The following is a 21,731-nucleotide window of genomic DNA, read 5'->3' as shown; positions in this document are numbered from 1 at the left end:
TCCAAGATGATGCCCCGATTAAGACGCCTCCATCCGCCCACTCTAGGCAACCAGAATATGGGTTTTCACCCGAAGAGTCCAGGCCAATCACGTTGAGAGGAAGATGAGCTCTCCGACGACGTCTTCAAAGGAGGGAGACGTTGCCAAACGACGCTGACACCAACCCAAGGTTGAAGATATGCTTTTGTCCCCCATACACCGGTTCCAGCGACACGCTCCGAAACCGGGGCGGCGATGGAGGTACGAGCCCACTTTCCGCGCGTAAACAATTGGGGCGCCCGTGCTGCCCCATTCCCCGTGGTCCGCAGCAGGACCCACCCGGCAGCACCCCGTGAACCCCTCCCCGGTCAGGTCAGGTCCACCGAGCCGAGACCGCTACCTCGGCCTCCTCCCCTTCCCGCTTCCCGACGACACACCTCACACCTCACCACAGGGATAACTCCCAACCAAAAACCCTCCCCAAACCCTAGCCCCCACCCATTCATGACCGCCGCCGCCGCCGCCGCCGTAGATGCACAGGCTCCCCCTCCTCCCAGCCACCGCCGCCGCCACCACCTTCATTGACGCCACGGCGCCCTTCCTGCTCCCGACCTCCTCCATGCCCGCCCTCCGCCTCGGCTCCCCGGCGCTCCTCGCCGCGCGCCGGGGCCCGCTCCCCTGGCTGCGCTGCGCCGGCGCGCCCAGGCGGGGCATGTGCTGCTCCCTCGACGCCTCCAGCCGCGACCCGGAGGACGACGACGAGAAGCGGCGGGGGGCCCGCGCCGCCGCCGAGCGGAGGCTCAGGGGCGGCGGCGGCAGCGGGGAGCTCCTCGCCATCCCCGGCGTCGGGCCACGCAACCTCAGGAAGCTCGTCGACAACGGCTTCGAGGGCGTCGCGCACCTCAAGCAGCTCTACAGGGATAAGGTGCGTGTTTCTGTTCCACTGCTTCCGTTCGATTGGATTAACTAGTAGTGGAAATGCTGCCCCAAACGTGCATGCATTTCCGTGACGCCCGCCCCCAAGGCAGCCATACCATTTCTCGCTCTCGTTTGGTTTACAACTCGTCACCTCTATGCTACTGGACACGCAACACGGTCCCATGTGGTCGGTTTAAGTGTTGATGCATGTTATAGGATGATGAAAGCTAAATCATGGCGTCAGTACAGAAAAGCAAAAAAAAAAATCGAGCAGCTCATTTTGTGTCACGGAGAGTCTCACTTATCATTTGCTAATTTGTGAAGCATAGATGGAACACAAAAGGACATCACGGGGAGCAGCATGACAGATATTCTTACATGCGATTTTGTGGCATGTAGGGTTTTTTCAAATATTCTGCAGGGACGTTGTTAGGTTTTGGTTCTACAGTCTTGGAATGCAGTACAATTCAAGATACAAATAAGAGTAGACTATAGAAAGACCCTATAAAGAATGAAACACTTTAAGCGGATTATTTATTGAGCCTGCAACTGCAAGTGTGTTCTCGAATAACATATTCTTCTCTTCTCCTTAAATGGCCGCTAGCAGCATTTGTTTTGTGCAACTACATGCAATCGAAATATATAAGAAAAAAATCCAGCTCTTCTTGTCTTTAAAAGAACATGCATACCCAAAATCATGCGGCTTCTGAACCTAGTTCTGAAAGCACAAGTCGATGCCCTGTTCCGTCATCTTCATATCATTATTGCCATAATCAGGGGATTCATGTTTTTTTCTTGTCTAGGAAAATCATAATTGTAGATTTGGTTATGTCACATCATCTTGTGTGTTCTGATAAGCATGTACAGTTTTGTTCCAGAATAGACTCAATGCCAATGGTTCACAAATGCTATTAGGATACTACGGCTTCTGGCCGCTCTATATATTCTTTTGTCTGGTGTGGTTGCTTATATTGGCATGTACTCCGTCCGTTCCAAATTAGTTGTCTCAGCTTTGGTCAGATTCGGTCTAGATACGCATGTTTCTAAACGAGTTTTAGTGAGTACATTCGCTCATTTTGGAAAAAAAAAAGAAACTGCAACAACTAATTTGGAACGGAGGGAATACATGTTATGGTCTTATATTGAAGGCTGTTCTCTGAACTTATACTGACATTTTATTTATTTACATCCATCTGCAGTTCTTTGGGAAGTCTAGTGAGAAGATGGTTGAGTTCTTACAGAGCTCAGTTGGCATCATACATAAGAACCACGCTGAGAGTATAACTTCATTCATTAAAGAGAGTGTTGTTGAGGATCAAGAAGATACCAACTCGTCTAAGCCCCCTCAGAAGAAGAGGCTAACCTTTTGCGTGGAAGGAAATATTAGTGTTGGCAAGAGCACCTTCCTTCAGAGGATAGCTAATGAGACTATTGAACTACGTGATCTTGTGGAAATCGTACCTGAACCTGTTGCCAAGTGGCAGGATGTTGGCCCTGATCACTTCAATATACTGGATGCCTTCTACGCTGAGCCAGAACGATATGCTTACACGTTCCAAAACTATGTCTTTGTGACAAGGGTTATGCAAGAAAGGGAATCTTCAGGTGGAATAAAACCTCTGAGACTGATGGAAAGAAGTGTTTTCAGTGACAGGATGGTAGGTCTATCTTACTTGCTAATGTGCATGAACAAAGTATTTCTTTTCCCTTTCTGATTCATTAGACTAGTATGTACCATGAAACTAAATTACAATATGCACCAGGTATTTGTCCGTGCTGTTCACGAAGCTAAATGGATGAATGAGATGGAGATCAGCATCTATGATTCCTGGTTTGATCCAGTGGTGTCCTCGCTCCCAGGTCTTATCCCAGATGGATTTATCTATTTAAGAGCCAGCCCAGATACTTGCCATAAAAGGATGATGCTCCGGAAAAGATCAGAGGAAGGTGGTGTTAGTCTTGACTACTTGCAAGGTCTGCATGAGAAACATGAGAGTTGGCTATTTCCTTCAAAAGGAGGAGGCCGTGGTGTTTTATCAGTCAGTCAGCTGCCGATGCATATGGAGGGGTCTTTGCCTCCAGGAATACGGGATCGTGTCTTCTACCTGGAAGGAGATCACATGCATTCTAGTATCCAGAAGGTACATACTACCTCTAGTTGTATTTGATTGACGTGGGTCTACTCACGCTATACACTAACTTTGGCTCCCCTCCGCGTCGATTTAATCCGACCGGAGAGAGTACTATCTTTATCTGCTTCTCTGGTACTAAAGCTTCTCATTATTTATGTTCACGAGTTGTTGCTATGCAGGTTCCTGCTCTGGTCTTGGACTGTGAACCTGACATTGACTTCAACAAAGACATACAGGCTAAACGACAGTGAGTTTGCAAACCTTCATTGTGCAAAGTACACTGTTTGTAACGTCAGTTTTTATATATGAATTAATCAGCTTAATAAACCCTATTTGTCTTTTATTTTTGTGTCTGTCTGTTAGTTAGTTTTGATTCAACTATTTCTTTGCTATACTGTGCTATTTGCTAATTATTACCCCCGTTGCGAAATGTAAGAGCTTTCTAGAAAGGATTACATTTCGGAACGGAGGTAGTACTGGATATCCACATCAGGAAGTATCAGTGAAAGTTTATGCTCGATAAGGCTAATGCTTTTCTATTTACTTATTACTGGATGCCCACATCTGCAAGTAGCAGTGGAGGGCCTGACTCTTGTATACTTCTGAAATTCTGTATTCCCATTTAATATTTATATCTTTTTCCCTTACAGATATGCTCAGCAAGTTGCTGAGTTCTTTGAATTCGTGAATAGCAAAAAGGAAGCTCCATCCGAACAAACAAGCACCGAGAAGGACCGTATGAATCCACAGATCATGTTCCCTAACAAAGGCGGCTTGTGGGTCCCTGGAGGTGTACCCCCTTTCACAGGCTCGGCAATGAATCTCGATTTCAGGAGAGCCATGTCTTCATATCTCCCAACCTAGACTTCAGCTTCACAAGTACTTGGTCCTGTTTGGTTGAACCCTGGGGAAGTCGTAATGTTAACTTTTTGGATGATCCACTGGTGTGGCAAGCTTAGCTAACAAGATGAGCCCATGACACATGGCCATATGGCTAAGAAAGTATGGTGAATCATGTTTGTGGTAGTGAGCCAAGCAAAGACACTCCTCACTGACTTTTGTAGAAATCGCTAATGCTTTTCTCTAGACCTAGCTTGCCTAATGCTAGCCGCCGATGTAAGATAGTATGTCCGTCTCCATCTTGTAAATTGATCTCACTGGTAGTTTCATGTTTAGTGGTAGCGTTAGCTTCTGTTTATCTGAACTACGGTGATAAGCCATGTCTGTACCGCATGTTTTGCCGCTGGTTGCTGGCCGCGTGCTGTTGAGAGGATTCAGATATCAGAACTACTACATCGTTGTTTCCTAAAGGCCCTGCCTACCCTTTTTTACTGTGATTTTTGTTAGGGTAATATGCTTGTTGTATTACCAGGGGGCCAAAAGCCACAATATATAGTACATGTACAAGTGCACATATGCAGAAAGCCCCCTAACATATGGGGAAACTACAATAGACAAATATATACATCTAACACCCCCCTCAAACTCATGGTGGATCCACAACACTGAGTTTGGAGAGTAAGAAATCATGCTGCGTTCGAGTCTGTGCCTTCGTAAAGAAATCCGCCAACTGCAAATCTGAAAGCACATAATGAACCGCAACAACATCATCCTGTACCTGTGCACGTGTGTAAAAAGCATCAACACCGATATGCTTGGTCAGCTCATGCTTGACCGGATCACGTGCAATACTGATAGCACTGTCATCGTCAGACAAAAGTGGGTGTCGTAACAGAGACCCCAAAATCTGCAAGCAACCACCGTAACCAAGTCACCTCAGCAATCAACAAAGCCATAGCCCGCAACTCAGCCTCAACACTCGAACGGGAAACTGCGACCTGTTTCTTCGTCTTCCAAGCAACAAGCGAACCACCAAGAAATACACAGTAAGCAGAAAGCGAACGACGATCCGTAGGATCACTCGCCCACGTAGCATCCGAATAGCACTGGAGCTGGAGAGAGCTGGAACGGGGAAAGAAAAGGCGACGAGTGATCGTGCCACGAAGATAACGAAGAACACGGAGGAGATGACTATAGTGAACAGTGGTAGGAGATGAGACAAACTGACTCAGAATATGAACAGGATAAGAAATATCAGGACGAGTGACAGCAAGATAAACAAGACTCCCAACAAGATGGCGATAACGGGTGGGATCAGGAAGAGGATCACCATCAGTAGGACGAAGCTTAACATTAAGCTCCATAGGAGTATCGACTGTGCGCTCATCCCCAAGAGCAGCACGAGCAAGAAGATCCTGAATGTACTTTTCCTGAGAGATGGAAAAGCCATCGGAAGTGGAGGAAACCTCAATGCCAAGAAAATAGCGAAGAGGACCAAGATCAGTCATAAGAAACTGATCACGAAGACGAGCCTTAACGAAGGCAATGTACTCAGGATCATCACCAGTAATGATCATATCATCAACATAGAGAAGAAGAAGTGTACGTCCACGAGGAGAAGTGTGAACGAAAAGTGCTGGATCATGAAGACTAGGAGAGAAACCAGCAGCAGTCACCACAGAGGCGAAGCGCTCAAACCAGGCACGAGGGGCCTGTTTGAGACCATAGAGAGAACGTCGAAGACGACAAACCATCCCATCGGGAACAGAATACCCAGGAGGAGGCTGCATGTAAACCTCCTCACTCAACTCACCATTAAGAAAAGCATTCTGAACATCAAGCTGGGAGACAGACCAGCGGCGAACAAGCAACAGCAAGAAGGGTACGCACAGTAGTCATATGAGCCACAGGGGCAAAAGTCTCATCATAGTCACGGCCGTGCTCCTGCTGAAAACCACGAGCCACAAGACGCGCTTTATAGCGCTCAAGAGATCCATCAGAGCGAGTCTTAATTTTATAGACCCACTTACACGTGATAGGACGAACACCAGAAGGTGGAGAAACAAGATCCCAAGTGCCAGTGCGCTCAAGCGCAGCGATCTCCTCAGCCATGGCAAGCTGCCATTCAGGATGACACTCGGCATCCCGATAAGAAGTCGGCTCGGAAACGACAGAGAGACCATACTGACTAGGAGAGTAACGAGCTGGAGCACGACGCTGACGGATAGGCCGTGAAGGGGGAAGGTCATCAGCAGAGGACAACTCATCAGAAGAAGCGGAAGAAGGAACAACATCAGAAGGATCCGAAACCGGAGAACGAGGAGTACTAGGTGGACTAGACGGAGGAGAGGATGGCGCCGAAGGGGGCACATCAGGACTAGAAGGGGGAGGAGATGGGATAGCAGGGGGTGCATCCGGAAAAAGAAGAAAAGAGATATCATCCACCGGGTAAGTACCCGAGGTGGGACGAGGATAAAAGGGACGCGTCTCATCAAACGTGACATCACGAGAGATGCGCAGCCGACGACCAACGGGGTTCCAACACCGATAGCCCTTATGCTCATCACTGTATCCGAGAAAAACACACTCAACAGACTGAGCGGTCAGCTTGGTGCGATCGCGAGGAGGGAGAAGAACATAGCAAACGCAACCAAATAAACGAAGTGTCGAGTAATCTGGAGAGCAACCAGAAAGACGCTCGAGAGGAATACCACCTTGAAGGGCAGCAGAAGGCTGAATGTTAATGAGGTAAGTCGACGTTGCGACGGCCTCAGCCCAGAAATGCGGCGGAAGAGAGGAAGCAATCATCATAGCACGGGTAGTCTCAAGAATATGACGATGCTTACGCTCGGCGACACCATTTTGAGCATGGGCGCCGGGACACGAGAACTGGGCAAGGGTGCCCTGCTCAGCAAGAACACCACGAAGGTGCTGGGAGATATACTCGCCTGCAGAGTCAGCACGAAACACACGAATAGGCGTGGAATACTGAGTACGAACCATGGCTGCAAAACGCTGATAAATAGAAAGCACCTCACTGCGAGAGTGCATAAGAAACAACCAGGTGTATCGCGAAAAATCATCAATAATCAAAATATAGTATCGATGACCCCCTTTCGAAGGAAAGGGAGCCGGACCCCAAACATCTGAATGAACTAAATCAAAAGGTCGCTGAGATACAGACGTACTAGTAGGATAGGGAAGCTGAATCTGTTTGCCTAGCCTACAACCCTGACACGAATGCAAAGACACATCTCCTGAGACAGACCCCAGAAGACCACGACGAACTAATGACGATAAACGGGAGCCACAGAGGTGACCCAGCCGATGATGCCACTGCTGAAAAGATCCGATGTGGCAAAGAACCGCAGGAGAATCGGCAGATGAAGTGGCGTAGAAGGAACGCGAAGCCGCCTAACTCCCGAGCCACAGGGACTCAAGACTGCGAGGGCCAGCTCCAACCAGGGCCTGTGTACGGCGGTCCTGAACAGCACAAGAATCAGCGTCAAGAATGACGCGACAACCAGAATCAGTAAGCTGACTAGCGGAAAACAGGTTCATCTTAAGACTAGGAACATGGGAAACATCAGGAACATAGAAAGAGGTAGTAGAAAGGGTGCCTCGACTGGAAACTGGGAGAGAGGTACCATCAGCCGTGATAACACGAACAGGAGAAACAAGAGAGCGAAGAGCAGAAAGAATAGAAGACGCAGAGGTCATATGAAAAGAAGCTCCAGAATCCAGATACCACGGGGATGACGTACTGACCGTGTGGAAGGTGGTGGTCGCGCGGAGCCGTAAGAGCCGAGCACGTAACCGGCGGTACCGTCGAGGAAGAGCTCGTACCAGCGAGCGGACCACGAAGACCGCGGATAATGTCCCGATCGGATAGCGCAACAGAGAAGATCCTGAAGAACCAGCCTGACGACGAGTAAGATGCGGCGGGCGTAAGCTGGGATCCCTCTGCCAGCAAGTAGAGATAGTGTGGCCAGGCCTGCCACAGTAGGTGCAAGGAGGTGACGTCGAACCACGAGGCTGCTGGGGCTGACGCTGACCCTGTAATGGAGGAGTAGGAAGTATCGGCTGTGCCGGAGGCCGCAACGAAGCCGGCGGCATAGGAGGTCCACGATCAGACGGCATAGGAGGGCCACGAGCAGCAAGAACAGAGGGAACCTCAAGAAGACCAGCACCACGAAGACGAGTCTCCTCAGCACGAAGCTCAGCAAGTACCTCAGAGAGCGGAACACGACCACGGGCAAGCAGCTGGGCCCGGCGCGGCTCAAACTCCTTACGGAGCCGCGACAAGAACTCAAAAACGCGCTGAAACTCTAGATCCGCGCGCACGATCGAATAGCGAGGACAGGTGGCACACACAGCTGTACGGAGAGAATCAAGCTGACGCCAAATAGCAGCACTCTGAGTGTAGAACTCATCAATAGTAGAATCACCCTGCTGAAGGGCATGCTCCTGACGGACCACAGATATGTAGAGAGCATCCCCAGACGGCTGATAGCGCTGACGAAGAAAAGCCCACTGAGCAGCAGCGGTGGGAAGACCCATAAACTCAGCAGCATACTGACTGGAGGTGAGAACAGCAGCAGCACGAGCATCCTCATCTATCCACTGAGTGTACTCGGTCAGATCCAGCCGGTAAGTCGCAACGGCAGTAGAGTGGTCCTGGACCTTCCGGTCATAATCAGCCAGAGCAGTGTCATCAGCACTCTTGGCTGCATCCTTATCCGCCTGAGTAGCATCAGGGGCAAGGGCAACAGGTGACGGTGCAACAGGCACCGTAGGAGCAACGGGGCGCGGCGAACAGGAGACCTCGCCAGAAAGCACACCCCAAAGACGAAGACCGCGCATGTGAACGCGCATGAAGGCAGCGAAATCAGGGTAATTCGCGCCATCAAAGATCACCGGGCAGCGAGGGATCGCAACATAGCCCGAGGAAGACATAGCTGTTTTTTTTTTTTTTTTTAGACCGAAGTCAACTGCGGCCGGATCAGAGTAGAGCCAAGCAGGCCGGCGGCGGAAGCAGAGCGGGCGGACGGCGCAGAGAAGCAGAGCGGGCAGACCACGGGGCGGAATCAAAGTAGAGCAGGTGGAGCAGGCCACGAGGAGGTGGCGGCCTCACGCGGACGGAGGATCAAAGTAGAGCAGGTGGCGGAATCGATCGGGCACAGGAGGGCCACGAGGCGAGGCGGAGAATCGGCCAGAGATCGAATCAAAGTAGAGCAGGTGGAGCAGGCCACGAGGCGGCGGCCTCACGCGGACGAGGATCGAGGCGGAGCGGCCAGAGATCGAATCGGCCTCCGCCTGAGAAGATCGATCGCGGAGCACAGCAGGCAGATCGGCGGGCGAAGAATCGGCCGCGCGGGACGGGCGGGACGGGCGGCGACTGGAGAAGATCGAGCAACGAACGAAGACGGGCGACGGAACAAGTAACGTCGGCCGGGATTAGAGGATCAATTTTGCTCTGATACCATGTTAGGGTAATATGCTTGTTGTATTACCAGGGGGCCAAAAGCCACAATATATAGTACATGTACAGGTGCACATATGCAGAAAGCCCCCTAACATATGGGGAAACTCCAATAGACAAATATATACATCTAACAATTTTGTCATCTGGAAGGTTGCCTTGTGGGTTAAAATGGTACTGGACGTGTTACCAAGGATTAACTTTCCAGAAAGATGCTTTGAACAGTTCTACAGTACAAGATTGTGATTTGTTGATGTGGCTTCTTACTGTAAAGCTAGCATCAGTTAAGAACTTAAGATGGTTGTTTCGGCAAGCAAATCTGCTTGTTTATTACTATCAGGGTGGCCACATGTCATAGTGGTAGCCTTAACTGCTCTCCAACTGCCTGGAGATCCGCGAACAGTTTGTTGGCCTGAATTGGACAGTGATGAGGCTGCAGCGATGTTCTTATTTTCTACTATTTCCTTTCTGTAAAAAGGTAGGCACGTGCTAATCACGTTTTTGGGAAGAAGCCACCGTGCAAGTGCAACACACGTGTAATCGCTTATAGCAATAGTTTAAACATGTTCGCTGAGGACTAATGCCGCTATTCCTCAACAGTCAACACACATGGAAGTGAATGTGTTAAACGCATGTTGACCTTCACCCAAAAAGTGCACACGTAGAAAAAATTGAGACTACATACTTAACATTCACTATAGCTCTTTCAGAGTTTTTGTAACTAAGATGCACCTACATGCCCTGTTATTACTAAGGTTTCGCTAATTCGTAGTTGCCGAATTTGTCGCTAACCTGAAATTACACATTTCTTAGTGGGAGATCACAATATCAGAAAGTGTGCGAATCAGGCAAAGATTTCAAAAATGGTCGTGTCTTAATCCAAAGGTGTGACTGAAATTTGAGAAAAATCAGACAACCTATGAATAGATAGTTTCTGTTTCTTTTTATAGAATCTAGACAAACTACATACCCCGTTTGCCGGTGTATAGGAACGAGGTGTCGTGGCTCATTTAGCACAAGAACATGGTGCCGGTGTGTGGACATAAAGATGAATAACTTCATAATCGCGTCATTCTTAAATGCATTACGAAAAATCTATGAGATATATCTTATTTAGATTTTAGAACCCGGTGAGACTTAATGTTGTTTTTAACTTTAAATTAAAAAATACGTATATGTCTTCTTTCAAGAAAAGAGGGAGTGGTAGCTCCGGTTGCGAACAAGCAATAAAAAAGTTTACAACGTGGTACCTAGGCCACTCCTCCGAGCTATAAGAGGGCATCCCTAGTCGATGAGCAGTGCAGTGTACACAAGTTTCAACCACATCTCTAAGGGATCGTGATTTCAAGGCGCGATTTAACATGGACTTCAACTTTGCACTACAATGCAGCCTTTGATTTCATCGGCACAATCGATACAATAGGCGCCTTAGACACAACAGTTTCAAGCTCAGGATCCGACCATTTGATCGTCTTTTTGAAGTGTTCATATGGTTGGGATATTCTCATCGCCGAGAAGTGCAACAACGACATGCAGAGCGTGCATGAACATCCAAGAGCCACATGAGATGCATAGACCTTCGGCATATGAGTTGATCTAAAAAACCTTCGAACGTATGACAACATCATCCCTACGCATTGTGCAACATGAGCATATAGACGCTCAACTTGAGAATATCGAAAGCACATAGCCCGCACTCCCACAAAAAGACGAGATTGGGATTGACCTTGATATCAGATAAAAGGGTAGGAGTCGACACTCGGTGGTGGCGCTCGAGTACCCGGAAGGAAAGCCATGATGGGAACAATAATTCTATGAGAACTTGTCCATAGATCCACTCGCGTGGATCAACTTCAGCAATTGATATATGGTATGTATATAACAGTTTAGATCTAAAAGCAGACATCTAGATTTTCTCTCTGCCCATGCATGTGAAGTGTGTGAATGAACTTATTTTCCCAAAATGGGCAGGTAGTCCTTGGGTTGGATTCGTCTTCTGCTCTTTCTTATGCTAGTCCACCGAAGTCTGCTGTTGACCGGCTCCTTCGGAAAGAGATTTTGTGCGCTTCGGTTGTGTGTACATGTCAGTGCGTGGCAGTAGCATTTTCCGAGCGGGTCCTACTGCGCTGTTTGGTAGAGTGGACTCCGCTACTCTGGCTTCCCCGCAACAGCGGCACAAGCCTCTCTCTCCTCTCCCCTGTCCCTCCCTCGTTCTCTTCCCCGAATTCCGTCGGAATCCCGCCGCGAAATCACGACATCTGCGCCTCGCGGATCGCCGCGGGCTCCCCACCGCCCCTCGCCAGGTTCGTCGCTGCCGCTTTTCCCGCGGAAAAGTTCCATGCTCTTTCTCCCGGACAAAAATTATCGGGCTTCGTTTTGAGCTGTGCCGTTCGTTTGGTTCCCGGCAGGCCGCTCGTTACATGGACTGGAGCTGCTGGGATCACGCTGCGCGCAAACCCTCGTGCTGAGCTGCTTCGCTGCGGCGTGGCTGGTCTGGTCCAGTTTTTGGTGGATTGAGTCGATCGAGTTGCCTTGTGGTTGGTTACTGGAGGGGAGGTGATTGCTTGCCTGATTGGGGAATTCTGGAAGCTGGTAGAATTGTAGTGGCTAGATTGCTATACTAACTCAGTGGAAGCTCAAAAGCAATATGGTATCTATGATGGTGCATGGGAGGTGAGCAGTAGTTGGGTTAGCACAAGTTGGGGATCAGGAATTCTGTGTAGGAAGGGAAATGGGAGGCCTCTGCTCGAAGGTCTCAGCGGTGGACAAGTCGCCGAGCGACACCGCGCTTGGCCGGGACCAGATATTCGATCATCAGCCGGTGACCTTGAAGCAGGAGAAGTCATCGTTGTTGTCCGAAGAGGCCGCGGCGAAGCGGGCAGAAGATCAGCAGCAGCAGCAGCAGTCTTTCTCCTTCTTCGAGAGCGTAGTGCCCGGCCTTGCTGTTTACAATGGTGCAGATGCTGGACACACGGGGTCCAGGACGCCGCGGTTGGCTCGGACGCTGTCGCAGAAGGCTGGTTTGGGCAAGACAAAGGTGCCGTGCTGTTTATTACTCCCTCTGTTCACAATTACTTTGCGTTCTAGGTTTAGTCAAGTTTGACCAAATATCTACGATATAAAACCTATACTACTAGAATCGCCGCAGCGTATATTTTTATATTATTATGCGCATTTGGATGTTAATATCTTTTTCCTATATTCACAACTTCCAGGCAGCCGCATCGATGGGTACATAGCACATACCCCTGTTCTACGAGAGTTAAACAAGATGAACAAGATTCTGTAGTTACTAATTTTAATTAGTCCAAAGCTAAGATACAACTCATATCATCTTATAGAATAAACCGAATAGACAGACGCATCACTTCCAACAAAATGAGCTCATTCTTCCTGGCTGCTTCTATCCCATGCAAAGTTGTTTGGTGCAAGCAAAAAAAAAATCCTTAAGTTTTGGGCTTCTCGGGCTTACACAGCAATCACAATTATGATATGATAATTACTATGTACCTGTAATAGCACATTTTGGGAGCTTTTCCTAATATAAGGAGCACTTTGTTTTCTGCATCTAAAGGAGATGTAATCTTGTCTTTGCTCTTTTCCAGTGTCCAGACTGTTGATTCTGTGAGAGATGTTATGCTGATTAATGGTTGCTTTATGTTGACTATTGAAACAGGTTTCGGAAATGAGCATGATTTTTGGTAGAGCTAGCACGGCTGGGCTCGGGAAGGCAGTGGAGGTTCTAGACACACTCGGAAGTAGCATGGCAAGTTTAAATGCTAGCAGTGCTTTCGTGTCAAGTTCAGCAAAGGGAAACAAAATATCTATTTTGGCTTTTGAGGTGGCAAATACTGTAGTTAAGGGTTCCAATTTAATGCGTTCTCTGTCCAAGTCTAACATAAAGCATATAAAAGAAGTTGTGCTCCATTCAGAAGGTGTCCAACACCTTATATCCAAAGATATGGATGAACTACTTGAGATTGCAGCTGCTGACAAAAGGTTAATGTTGAATCTACACTGCTTCACACTGCCTACATTTCAAAATAATTGTCACTAGCCTCACGAGTGCCCTTTTCAAAATATCTGATCATTGAAGTAATCAAGGGTGCAGTTAATGCATTTTTTCCCACACTTTGTCCTTAATCTAATAGTTTTGAAGTGGTTTACACATTTCTAAGTATGTGGTTGTAGCCCATTTTTAGAAGATTGTATGGTCATATCACATTAAATCTATCATATATTTAGAGCTATCTTGGTCTGTGGGTTGATGACAAATATAATGAAAAAGAGGGAGTAGATTCATAGCATTTAACCTGAACTTTTACTCCAGCAGAAATTTACTCAGAGAGCTGTACCACAACCTTTCCTCTTGTCATTTCTTTAATTGTTTCATTCCAACAGGGAAGAGTTAGAAGTATTCTCAAAGGAGGTTATTCGTTTTGGTAATCGTTGCAAGGATCCTCAGTGGCACAACTTGGACCGCTACTTTGAAAAGTACAGTTTATTTAATGCCCTTGTCTTTGGTAACGGTGATTATGTTAGGGTACTAACTTGTGTCTTTGTTGAATTCTTAGGTTGGCGTCAGAAAGAAGAACTTCCCAGCAATACCTGAAACGAGACGCGGAGGCAGTGATGCAGCAACTGATAATTTGTGTTCAGTATACAGCTGTAAGGATCACGAGAATAGCTTAGCTTGGTTTATAGATTTAGAATGGTTTTTTTTTCAGTAAGTTATTTGCATTGTATGCTGTTTTGGTTGCCTCAATTTTGCACCTAATTTAGCACTGAAGTTAGCTACATGATTAATACACTGTAGCAACCTCTATGGGCCATTCCAGTTGTTAATGCTTTGTTCGAGTGGTTTGTGGCCAAATTTCCTTGGTCGCTTAAATTTTCTACTAAGTTTCACGTTTACTGCCATTCCAAATGGTCATACAATGTACTTCTGTTTGGAAGTGTAACAATCCCAGATTGTGTGCAGTCAAACATTTTTAGTTTTTACCATAAATTCTCCAGAATTCTATCGCCCACATGATTTCAGTACGAACAGATTCGTTTTGAAAGTAACAATGTATTGTGATTTGTGATCGAAAGTAGAAATCAAGCAGGTATCTTGGAGACCATGTAAATGTCCAACATGACCTATACTTATATGGCTTTTGCTAAATGCACATCTTTTTAACCTTTCATACTATTATAGTTAGTTATTCCGCTTATTCATGTCACGTAATTGACTTTGCTTCGCTTGTTTACCTTCCCCCCTCAGGAATTATATCATGAATTGCACGCATTGGATAGATTTGAACAAGACTATCGTCGTAAACATCAAGACCATGATGGCTGTGGTTCAACAGGTTTATTTTGTTTGTGATCTGTAAAACCGTATGATTTGTCTGACCTGGTTGCATACTTTTGCGTGTCTTTTGGTGGGGCTCCTCCTGTTTTCCAGCCACTTAAGAAGTACTACTAGATTATAAGTATTCCAACTCTTGTGAATAATCATATATCTATGTTCCTCTGTGTAGTTCTTCTGTTGTCATTTGTTCTCTTAAAAGTAAAAACCTATCCCCACAGTATGCCCTTATTTTGTGCATGGAAGTACCGAATAAAATCTATGGTGCATCTCAAAGATTCGTGGGTAGGATCTATTTCATTAGAAAAAAGTTTGTAAGTAGTTTATGTAGAACTTTTTCGAAAAAATCTATAATCTAGAACAACACAAAAATTACAACTTAAGTATGATCCAGTCAATCCAGACCATCCAAACAGGATTGATCCAATGGATGAGAAAATAAGTTGGAGCATTGCACTCTTGATCAATCACACAATAATCATGCTCTTAGTTGCTCAACACTCTCGTAATTTTCACAAAATAATCACCCTTTACATATCCTCGATGTTTCAAATTCTATCATATTCATCACCCTGTCCCATTTGCACGTTGTGCTATTGCGCAGGGTTCTCCCACTGGTCCCTTCTCTCGGTTGCATACTTGCATATGTCAGTACATACGATATATATAACTTCTCCTCTAGGTTGTCTATGTCAGTATTTATTCATGCTAATGTATACTCTGTAGAATGTGCATTACACCTAGACAGGGTGACAGACTGAACTTTTTTTTGATTCATTTGCAGGTGAAAGTCTGCATATACTAAAGCAGGAAGTGAAGAGCCAAAATAAGCACGTTAAAAATTTAAAAAGAAAGTCACTTTGGTCCAAGAACTTGGAAGAGGTCAGTAGTATGTGGTTTTGTTATAAATATGTTATAGGTTACTACTAGATGTTTCCATTTTCCAGATTTGAAGAGTACTATTGTTCTATTCACAGGTGATTGAAAAGCTTGTAGACGTTGTCCACTTCTTAGATCTGGAGATCTATGATGCCTTTGGTTATGCTGGTATTAGTCCTTATGTCTGCTGTCTTACAAGAGTTCATGTTGTTGCTAGTGCAGTTTGATTATGGTTATTTGTAGAGTCATATGTGCTTGCCATGATAGACTTGACCCGCATATATTTTATGAATGCATTCTGATGTCTTTGGTTTACATACATCTGTCAGTTTTTTTTACTCACATTAATCCCCTAAAAATTCTGGATCATTCTGTTACCTGGATAGATGGCCCTCAGTTTCCTTGTGCCTATCACAGGAACTGAACATTAACACAGCTGTGACTCATTTTAAAATTATTATCAGTCACCAACTCTGCATTGAACACAAAGTCCACACCGAACTCAGTTTTTATTGAAGCTAACTAGTTTGCCCCCTTTAGTCAAGCGAAGTTAATATATGTCTATTCAAGTCATGCTCTGAACATATGTGCCATGTTGCAGTGCGACTTTGTTTGGATTTATCTGATGTTGAGATTGCAGCTTCAAAAAATGTGGTCTGCACAGCATATACAATGTGATCTGCACAGCATATACAATGCCCATTTTCATTTCTAATACTTACTATGTGGTGTGCAATGTTTTCGTGTGACAAGATGACTTTTTGTGCATGCATGAACACACTTTAATCCTTCAATATGGTAGTCTAAATTGTGAACCTCAATAGGTAATGTATGTGTAGGCTGATTCTTCTCAAAGACTGATCTTATTACGAATCATCATTTATTGTAACAATGATTTAGAATTCCTGCCCATATTAACTGTAGAGAGTGAAGAACCACAAGAACCCGTGAGACACCATAAGAGACTGGGACCAGCAGGCCTTGCGCTGCATTATGCAAATATCATCAATCAGATTGATACACTTGTAAGTTGACACTCTACTGGAGATAGTACTCCGTATAACATAACTATTTTGTGATCGCGGTAATAATCACAGATTCTGACCTATTACCAATACAAATATGTCTGTTTGAAGTCCCCTTGCATTGTCCAAGACTCTTACAAAATGACTCAGCAGGCTACATACGTGATGCAGTCACCCTTGTTGTGAACTCATGCATCATCTTTGGTTTTAGGCACCAAATTAGCTTTTTATACATTATGAGTTTGAATTTAATATACTAAAGGGTTATAGGACATTCTACATACCGCGTCATCATATTTTTGAGAACTTTTTATATCTTGAGTTCTTGATCATGTGCCTGAAACAGTGAGGTGATTGCATGAATACCTCAAAGGGTGATTGCATCGCATATCTTGCCCTATTTATAAGAAGTATGCACAATTGTGCTATCAGATATTAGGTTATCAGCACAGTAACATGTCTTTGTAGAGATACATCCTTCGACTTCAACTACTTTTAAAAAAGGAATTTTCTTTTGGTAGGTTTCTCGATCAAGTTCGATCTCTCCAAACACTAGGGATAATTTATACCAAGGTTTGCCACCTACCATCAAATCTGCTCTCCGGTCTAGACTACAATCTTTTGAAATAAAAGAAGAGGTATGGTAAACTCTAGTCTAATGTTTGCAACTACTATGAGTAGACAGTCATGGACATTGATGCCATATGCCATGCTGTGGAATCGTGAATCATAATTCCTTTCTATGGTGGCTATCTTTTAATACTGAAATATGGTTGTGCTAAATGTATGCAGCTTATGGTTTCCCAAATTAAAGCTGAAATGGAGAAAACTTTGCGATGGCTTGTCCCTATTGCAAATAACACGACTAGGTACTCTATTATCACCTGTGATTTTTTTTTTAATTACAAAAGCTGTCCACAGCTGACTGAGAATTTGATTATCTGTTCATATCAGGGCGCACCATGGCTTTGGTTGGGTTGGAGAGTGGGCAAATACAGGGTTAGCTTATGATTACAGTGATTTTGTACAAACCTGACTAAAATAGAGTTTCTGAAGAATGTCAAACCTTATTAACCTATGCAGGTCTGAACTGAACTGCAAACTATCAGGACAGATGGATTTAACCCGAATTGAGACACTGTATCATGCTGAGAAGGACAAGACTGAAGCACATATCCTTGAGCTTGTTGTGTGGCTTCATCATCTCATCAGTAAATCCAGAGCTGCTAATGGAGATGTAAGGTCTCCTATCAAATCTCCTGTTCGCTCACCAACACAGAGGGGTCACACAATCAGATTGCAGCAGCCGGACCAAGTGCACAGTTCGCCGATTCTCACACCAGAGGATCAGGATATGTTAAGCTGTGTCAAGTACAGGAAATTTGTCCCTGGGATAAGCAAAAGTCAAGAATTTGATACAAGGTCAAGGCATAACAAACATAGTAGATTGTGCAAGAGCAGTAGCCATTCTCCAGCCAGTGGCAGCAGGAAAGATTTGCTCTCAGTTAGGAGGTTCTCCCTGCTTCCTGTTATAGACTTTGAGATTGATAGGACAAAAGCTTTGGATTTAATTGACAGACTTGATGATCTCAAAACACAGTGAGGAACCAACCAAAAAGAACCTAGAAATTATGCGGTCATCTTTTATTCTGAAATCCCTGAATGGATGTAAAAATCGGTGTTTACCTACAGAAAGGCCACTCAGACTGGGGGGGAAACTAGCAGTATAAAAGCAGTATGCCAATGTGATGGTACCGAGAGTATTGGTATTTGGTGGTAGCAAACATTGTATCACCTATCATGGTCTGAACAGAAAGGGAAATTATTGTGTTAATATATATCTGTTGTTTTAGTTGCTTGTATAAGAATATAAGTTTTGACACAAAATCGCAGAGATGAGATCTCTATGTTGTACATATTCATGAGCGGATAATTTCAGTATCAGATGATTCGTGTAATAGTGTAACAGTTTGAATGTAGATGTAAGCCAGAACAAATTTCACTTTAGTACCCATCATTCAGAAAATGTGATGGAGCATCTAATTGTGCAAAATAGGAACCAATATTCATTTTTTCCATGCTTATTATGTAAAATGTTACAAAGATAATACTCCGTAGTTAATCCAACTCTCACACGCTTACACAGCCCAGTTCAGGCCTCTAGACAGCCAAGCAACTACATGGGCAATTCTGATGTTTTGTCGACTTTTCCTCTGGTATATATAGCCGCCCTATCCCCAACTGACTCCTCATTGCTCACACAGGTTAGGGGTTATGATGGTGCTACGGAGGACTTCTGAAGTGTGTCGCACAGCGAGTCTAAAGCTCTGATAGTGAGTTGTCTCCATTGTTCATGTTGGGGGTCTCTCCAGGGCCACCCAGCCAAATCTGCCTTTCCGGAAGTCAGACAAGATGCGAAAAGCTGCTTGGGTGGTATCTCCATTGAACAAGTGGACTGAGAGCTTTGTGACAAACCTGCAAATTGTCAACTACGGTATCAGAACAGTGGCTCAACTTTTAAGTTCTAGTACCATTTCAAAAGAATTGCAGAGGATTGAAGTATACATTTTTCCGCAGTCGCTGTCTACATCGATCTTGTATCGTTTTCGAAATGCTTCAGAGCCTGTTTCACGCAAAGCCGTCAGCGACGGTTTTCATTCTCATAGACATACACAGGATAAAAGCATCAATACTTGATGGAATGGAAGGGAAAATGCGTGTTTTCTATTTTGCAAGTAAACGGAATATGCATGATGCACCGCGGTCAAAACATAATATTTCATCATTAGATTGTCGAACCACTCACCCACATCCGGATGTCTTAACAATATCTGCACAAGAATCGCTGCCACATCAGCAAAATCATATGACCTTTCTCCAATATCATCACAGATAGCAAGCTTTAGTGCTGCTGTCTGATCGCTAATTCTCATTGGCAAAATTCCAGGTGAGTCTAACAGCTCTAGATCCTTCCCAAAACGAACCCACCTGTTTGGGATACCAAATGTTAGATTCTGCATAGAGATAACATCACATTATTTCCTACTAAGAGAAACTCCAATATGTCTATACAATAACCTATGCAGCTTGAGTAACTCACTTCAGCTCTCTGGTGACACCTGGTCTAGGTGCTGCTGGACACATTCTTCGTTTTAGCAAGCGATTAACCAAGGAAGATTTGCCAACATTTGGGTATCCAACAATTCCTGCTCGAACCTTCAAAAAAGGTACAGCAGAAATAATGGATAAGGTAAGCAAGTCGTCATTGTGTAGTTGATTATTTAAATTGTAAAGGATTACGAAAATTGATGACTTCAAACAGTCCACTAAGAAAATCTAATGTAACGAAAGATACCATTAGTGCGTTGCCAACAAGTATAAAACTGAAATCATTCAGAGTTCACAAGGGGTGCATGCAACCATTACTTCTATGATGTCGTAAGCAAGTTGCACAATGTACCTCTTCTTATGGAAAATTTCCAGAGTATACTAATTTTCATGAATGAAGAAAAAAAATGAAAGGAAATAACAGAGGGCAGCCAACAACAAATCAATGTGATTACCGGACGAGGAAGCAATCCCTTTTCTCTTCTTCTTGTGTTCACAGTTGATGCAGCTGATTTTGCCATTCTACCTAATTTCATTGTACCCTGACCACAAACGGAGAAGTGAAACATTAGGGCACATACCAGAACATACATGACCATTTAGCAACAGAGATTACATGACGGTTATCTTACCATGCCCAGCTGGCCATTTGAGTAAACAACCTTGATACCCTGACTTGAGAAGTAAGTTGCCCATGCATTTCGGTCTTCAGCTGACACCATGTCCTCCCGGTTCATCACTATGATCCTTCTCCGGTTGCCTAGCCATAAATCCATCTGATCATTCAAAACATGTGTCAGCACTACAATAACCACTGCTTCTAGACATAGATACAACAAACCGCCAACACTATTACCTTAGGATGGGTTGTGGCCAAGGGGATTCTAGCATCCCGGACCTCTATGACAACGTCCATGAGCTTTAACTGTCCTTTAAGTTCCTTCTCTGTTTTCGCAATATGACCAGGATACCACTGCAAGGTGCAGATAGAAATGAGAAAATGAACACACTGAAAATTAGCTCTAGTATTACAATCAAGATTTACTACAAAGTTGAGCATATAGGTATGACTCTTGATTCCATTAAAGCACACCTTATATATATACCTGCACCGGACGCAGGCCTCTGGTCCAGTACTGCAAATCAGCATCCAAGGTTTCCCAGAACATGTCTTCGTTGGACTCCTCATCGGCATATCGTGAGAGGCCTAACCTCTCTTTCTCGTACAAACCCAGCAGCGTCTCACCAAGCTAATAATTTAATTCGGTTAGCAAAGCAATTCAACATCAGAGTAAAGCGATTTCCCCATTCCAGCTGTAAAAGTTACAGTACTTGCTAGTCCGTATCATCATTTCTAATTCGACTCCCTAAATCTCTTCTTGATTATCAGCACGCAGAGAATGCACAAGTCAGGAGCCGCGTACCACGGGAGGTGTCGTCGACGTTGCACTCGCCATAGTCGCTCGACCATGTTGTCGCCGGAGACGGAGGGAGGGCGGAGCGAGGGAGATGTGTGGATGGACGGCTGGGTGGGAAGGGGTAGCCGGGAGGCGGCGCGTCGTGAGGAGCATTAGGGCGGCGAGGAGGACGCCGGCGAGGTAGGGCAGGGAGAGCCGAGCTTCGGGATGGTGGTGGCTTTGGTGCCCGGTGTGGGCAGCGAGGGGGAGAGATTGTGGATGGTGGGTTGCCTAAACCTTATCTTTCTCGCTTTTCTTTTTTGTTCTGTAAATAAATTTTATAGTCACTGCAGTTGGACTTTGGAGACCCAATGCATAAATCAATTTTTTTTAATTTTGGACACAGTATATCGAGCAATTGTATTTGCCGCTAAACTCAACACAACGAATTGGAAGACTCGTAGAATTTGTGCCGCGTAAAAACATGAGCATTTATTTTGTCCTTTTGAGGGGTCACCAATATCTTGTGCAAATGTAAAATGTACCTATCATACTCATACACAAGATTAGTCCGCTAAAAATGTTGTCATCAATTAAGATTTATAATAATTTATCCAT

At 45.1% G+C, this 21,731-nt stretch overlaps 3 protein-coding genes across 3 annotated transcripts; 2 read left to right on the top strand and 1 right to left on the bottom strand.

Annotated features, from left to right (window-relative positions):
- The first annotated feature begins 410 nt into the window (after positions 1-410).
- LOC127324040 (uncharacterized) lies at positions 411-4,322 on the top strand. The gene is made up of 5 exons (XM_051352142.2): positions 411-904; positions 2,097-2,555; positions 2,661-3,038; positions 3,209-3,276; positions 3,680-4,322. Exons 1-5 carry the CDS (start codon positions 512-514, stop codon positions 3,891-3,893), a joined length of 1,512 nt encoding a protein of 503 aa, XP_051208102.1. The 5' UTR covers positions 411-511; the 3' UTR covers positions 3,894-4,322.
- Positions 4,323-11,495: 7,173 nt separating this feature from the next.
- Positions 11,496-18,615, top strand: LOC127324020 (protein PSK SIMULATOR 1). The gene is made up of 13 exons (XM_051352127.2): positions 11,496-11,654; positions 11,760-12,388; positions 13,028-13,350; positions 13,753-13,845; positions 13,926-14,019; positions 14,618-14,705; positions 15,489-15,586; positions 15,682-15,751; positions 16,508-16,608; positions 17,130-17,246; positions 17,401-17,477; positions 17,563-17,607; positions 17,692-18,615. The coding sequence occupies exons 2-13, from the start codon at positions 12,083-12,085 to the stop codon at positions 18,209-18,211; spliced, it is 1,932 nt and encodes a 643-aa protein (XP_051208087.1). The 5' UTR covers positions 11,496-11,654; positions 11,760-12,082; the 3' UTR covers positions 18,212-18,615.
- A 36-nt stretch (positions 18,616-18,651) lies between these two features.
- On the bottom strand, positions 18,652-21,395 carry LOC127324029 (DAR GTPase 3, chloroplastic). The gene is made up of 9 exons (XM_051352135.2): positions 21,141-21,395; positions 20,823-20,966; positions 20,573-20,689; positions 20,349-20,492; positions 20,172-20,258; positions 19,709-19,824; positions 19,415-19,596; positions 19,174-19,231; positions 18,652-19,083 (listed from the first exon to the last, which is right to left on the bottom strand). Exons 1-9 carry the CDS (start codon positions 21,285-21,287, stop codon positions 18,960-18,962), a joined length of 1,119 nt encoding a protein of 372 aa, XP_051208095.1. The 5' UTR covers positions 21,288-21,395; the 3' UTR covers positions 18,652-18,959.
- Between the last annotated feature and the right edge of the window lie 336 nt (positions 21,396-21,731).

Source organism: Lolium perenne, chromosome 1, assembly GCF_019359855.2.
Source record: "Lolium perenne isolate Kyuss_39 chromosome 1, Kyuss_2.0, whole genome shotgun sequence".
NCBI classification, from domain to species: domain Eukaryota; kingdom Viridiplantae; phylum Streptophyta; class Magnoliopsida; order Poales; family Poaceae; genus Lolium; species Lolium perenne.
This window is presented reverse-complemented; position numbering and strand designations above follow the sequence as displayed.

What these genes read in the sequence shown, in the direction of transcription:
- LOC127324020 (XM_051352127.2), top strand. Translation starts at nt 12,083, where the DNA reads ATGGGAGGCCTCTGCTCGAAGGTCTCAGCGGTGGACAAGTCGCCGAGC. An exon ending in CTTTTGAAATAAAAGAAGAG is followed by an intron (nt 17,247 to 17,400) that starts GTATGGTAAACT and finishes AAATGTATGCAG; the next exon opens with CTTATGGTTTCCCAAATTAA. An exon ending in GGAGAGTGGGCAAATACAGG is followed by an intron (nt 17,608 to 17,691) that starts GTTAGCTTATGA and finishes TAACCTATGCAG; the next exon opens with GTCTGAACTGAACTGCAAAC.
- LOC127324029 (XM_051352135.2), bottom strand. Translation starts at nt 21,287, where the DNA reads ATGCTCCTCACGACGCGCCGCCTCCCGGCTACCCCTTCCCACCCAGCC. An exon ending in CGTCGACGACACCTCCCGTG is followed by an intron (nt 20,967 to 21,140) that starts GTACGCGGCTCC and finishes TTAAATTATTAG; the next exon opens with CTTGGTGAGACGCTGCTGGG. An exon ending in CAAATGGCCAGCTGGGCATG is followed by an intron (nt 20,259 to 20,348) that starts GTAAGATAACCG and finishes GTTTGTGGTCAG; the next exon opens with GGTACAATGAAATTAGGTAG.
- LOC127324040 (XM_051352142.2), top strand. Translation starts at nt 512, where the DNA reads ATGCACAGGCTCCCCCTCCTCCCAGCCACCGCCGCCGCCACCACCTTC. An exon ending in AGCAGCTCTACAGGGATAAG is followed by an intron (nt 905 to 2,096) that starts GTGCGTGTTTCT and finishes ATCCATCTGCAG; the next exon opens with TTCTTTGGGAAGTCTAGTGA. An exon ending in GACATACAGGCTAAACGACA is followed by an intron (nt 3,277 to 3,679) that starts GTGAGTTTGCAA and finishes TTTCCCTTACAG; the next exon opens with ATATGCTCAGCAAGTTGCTG.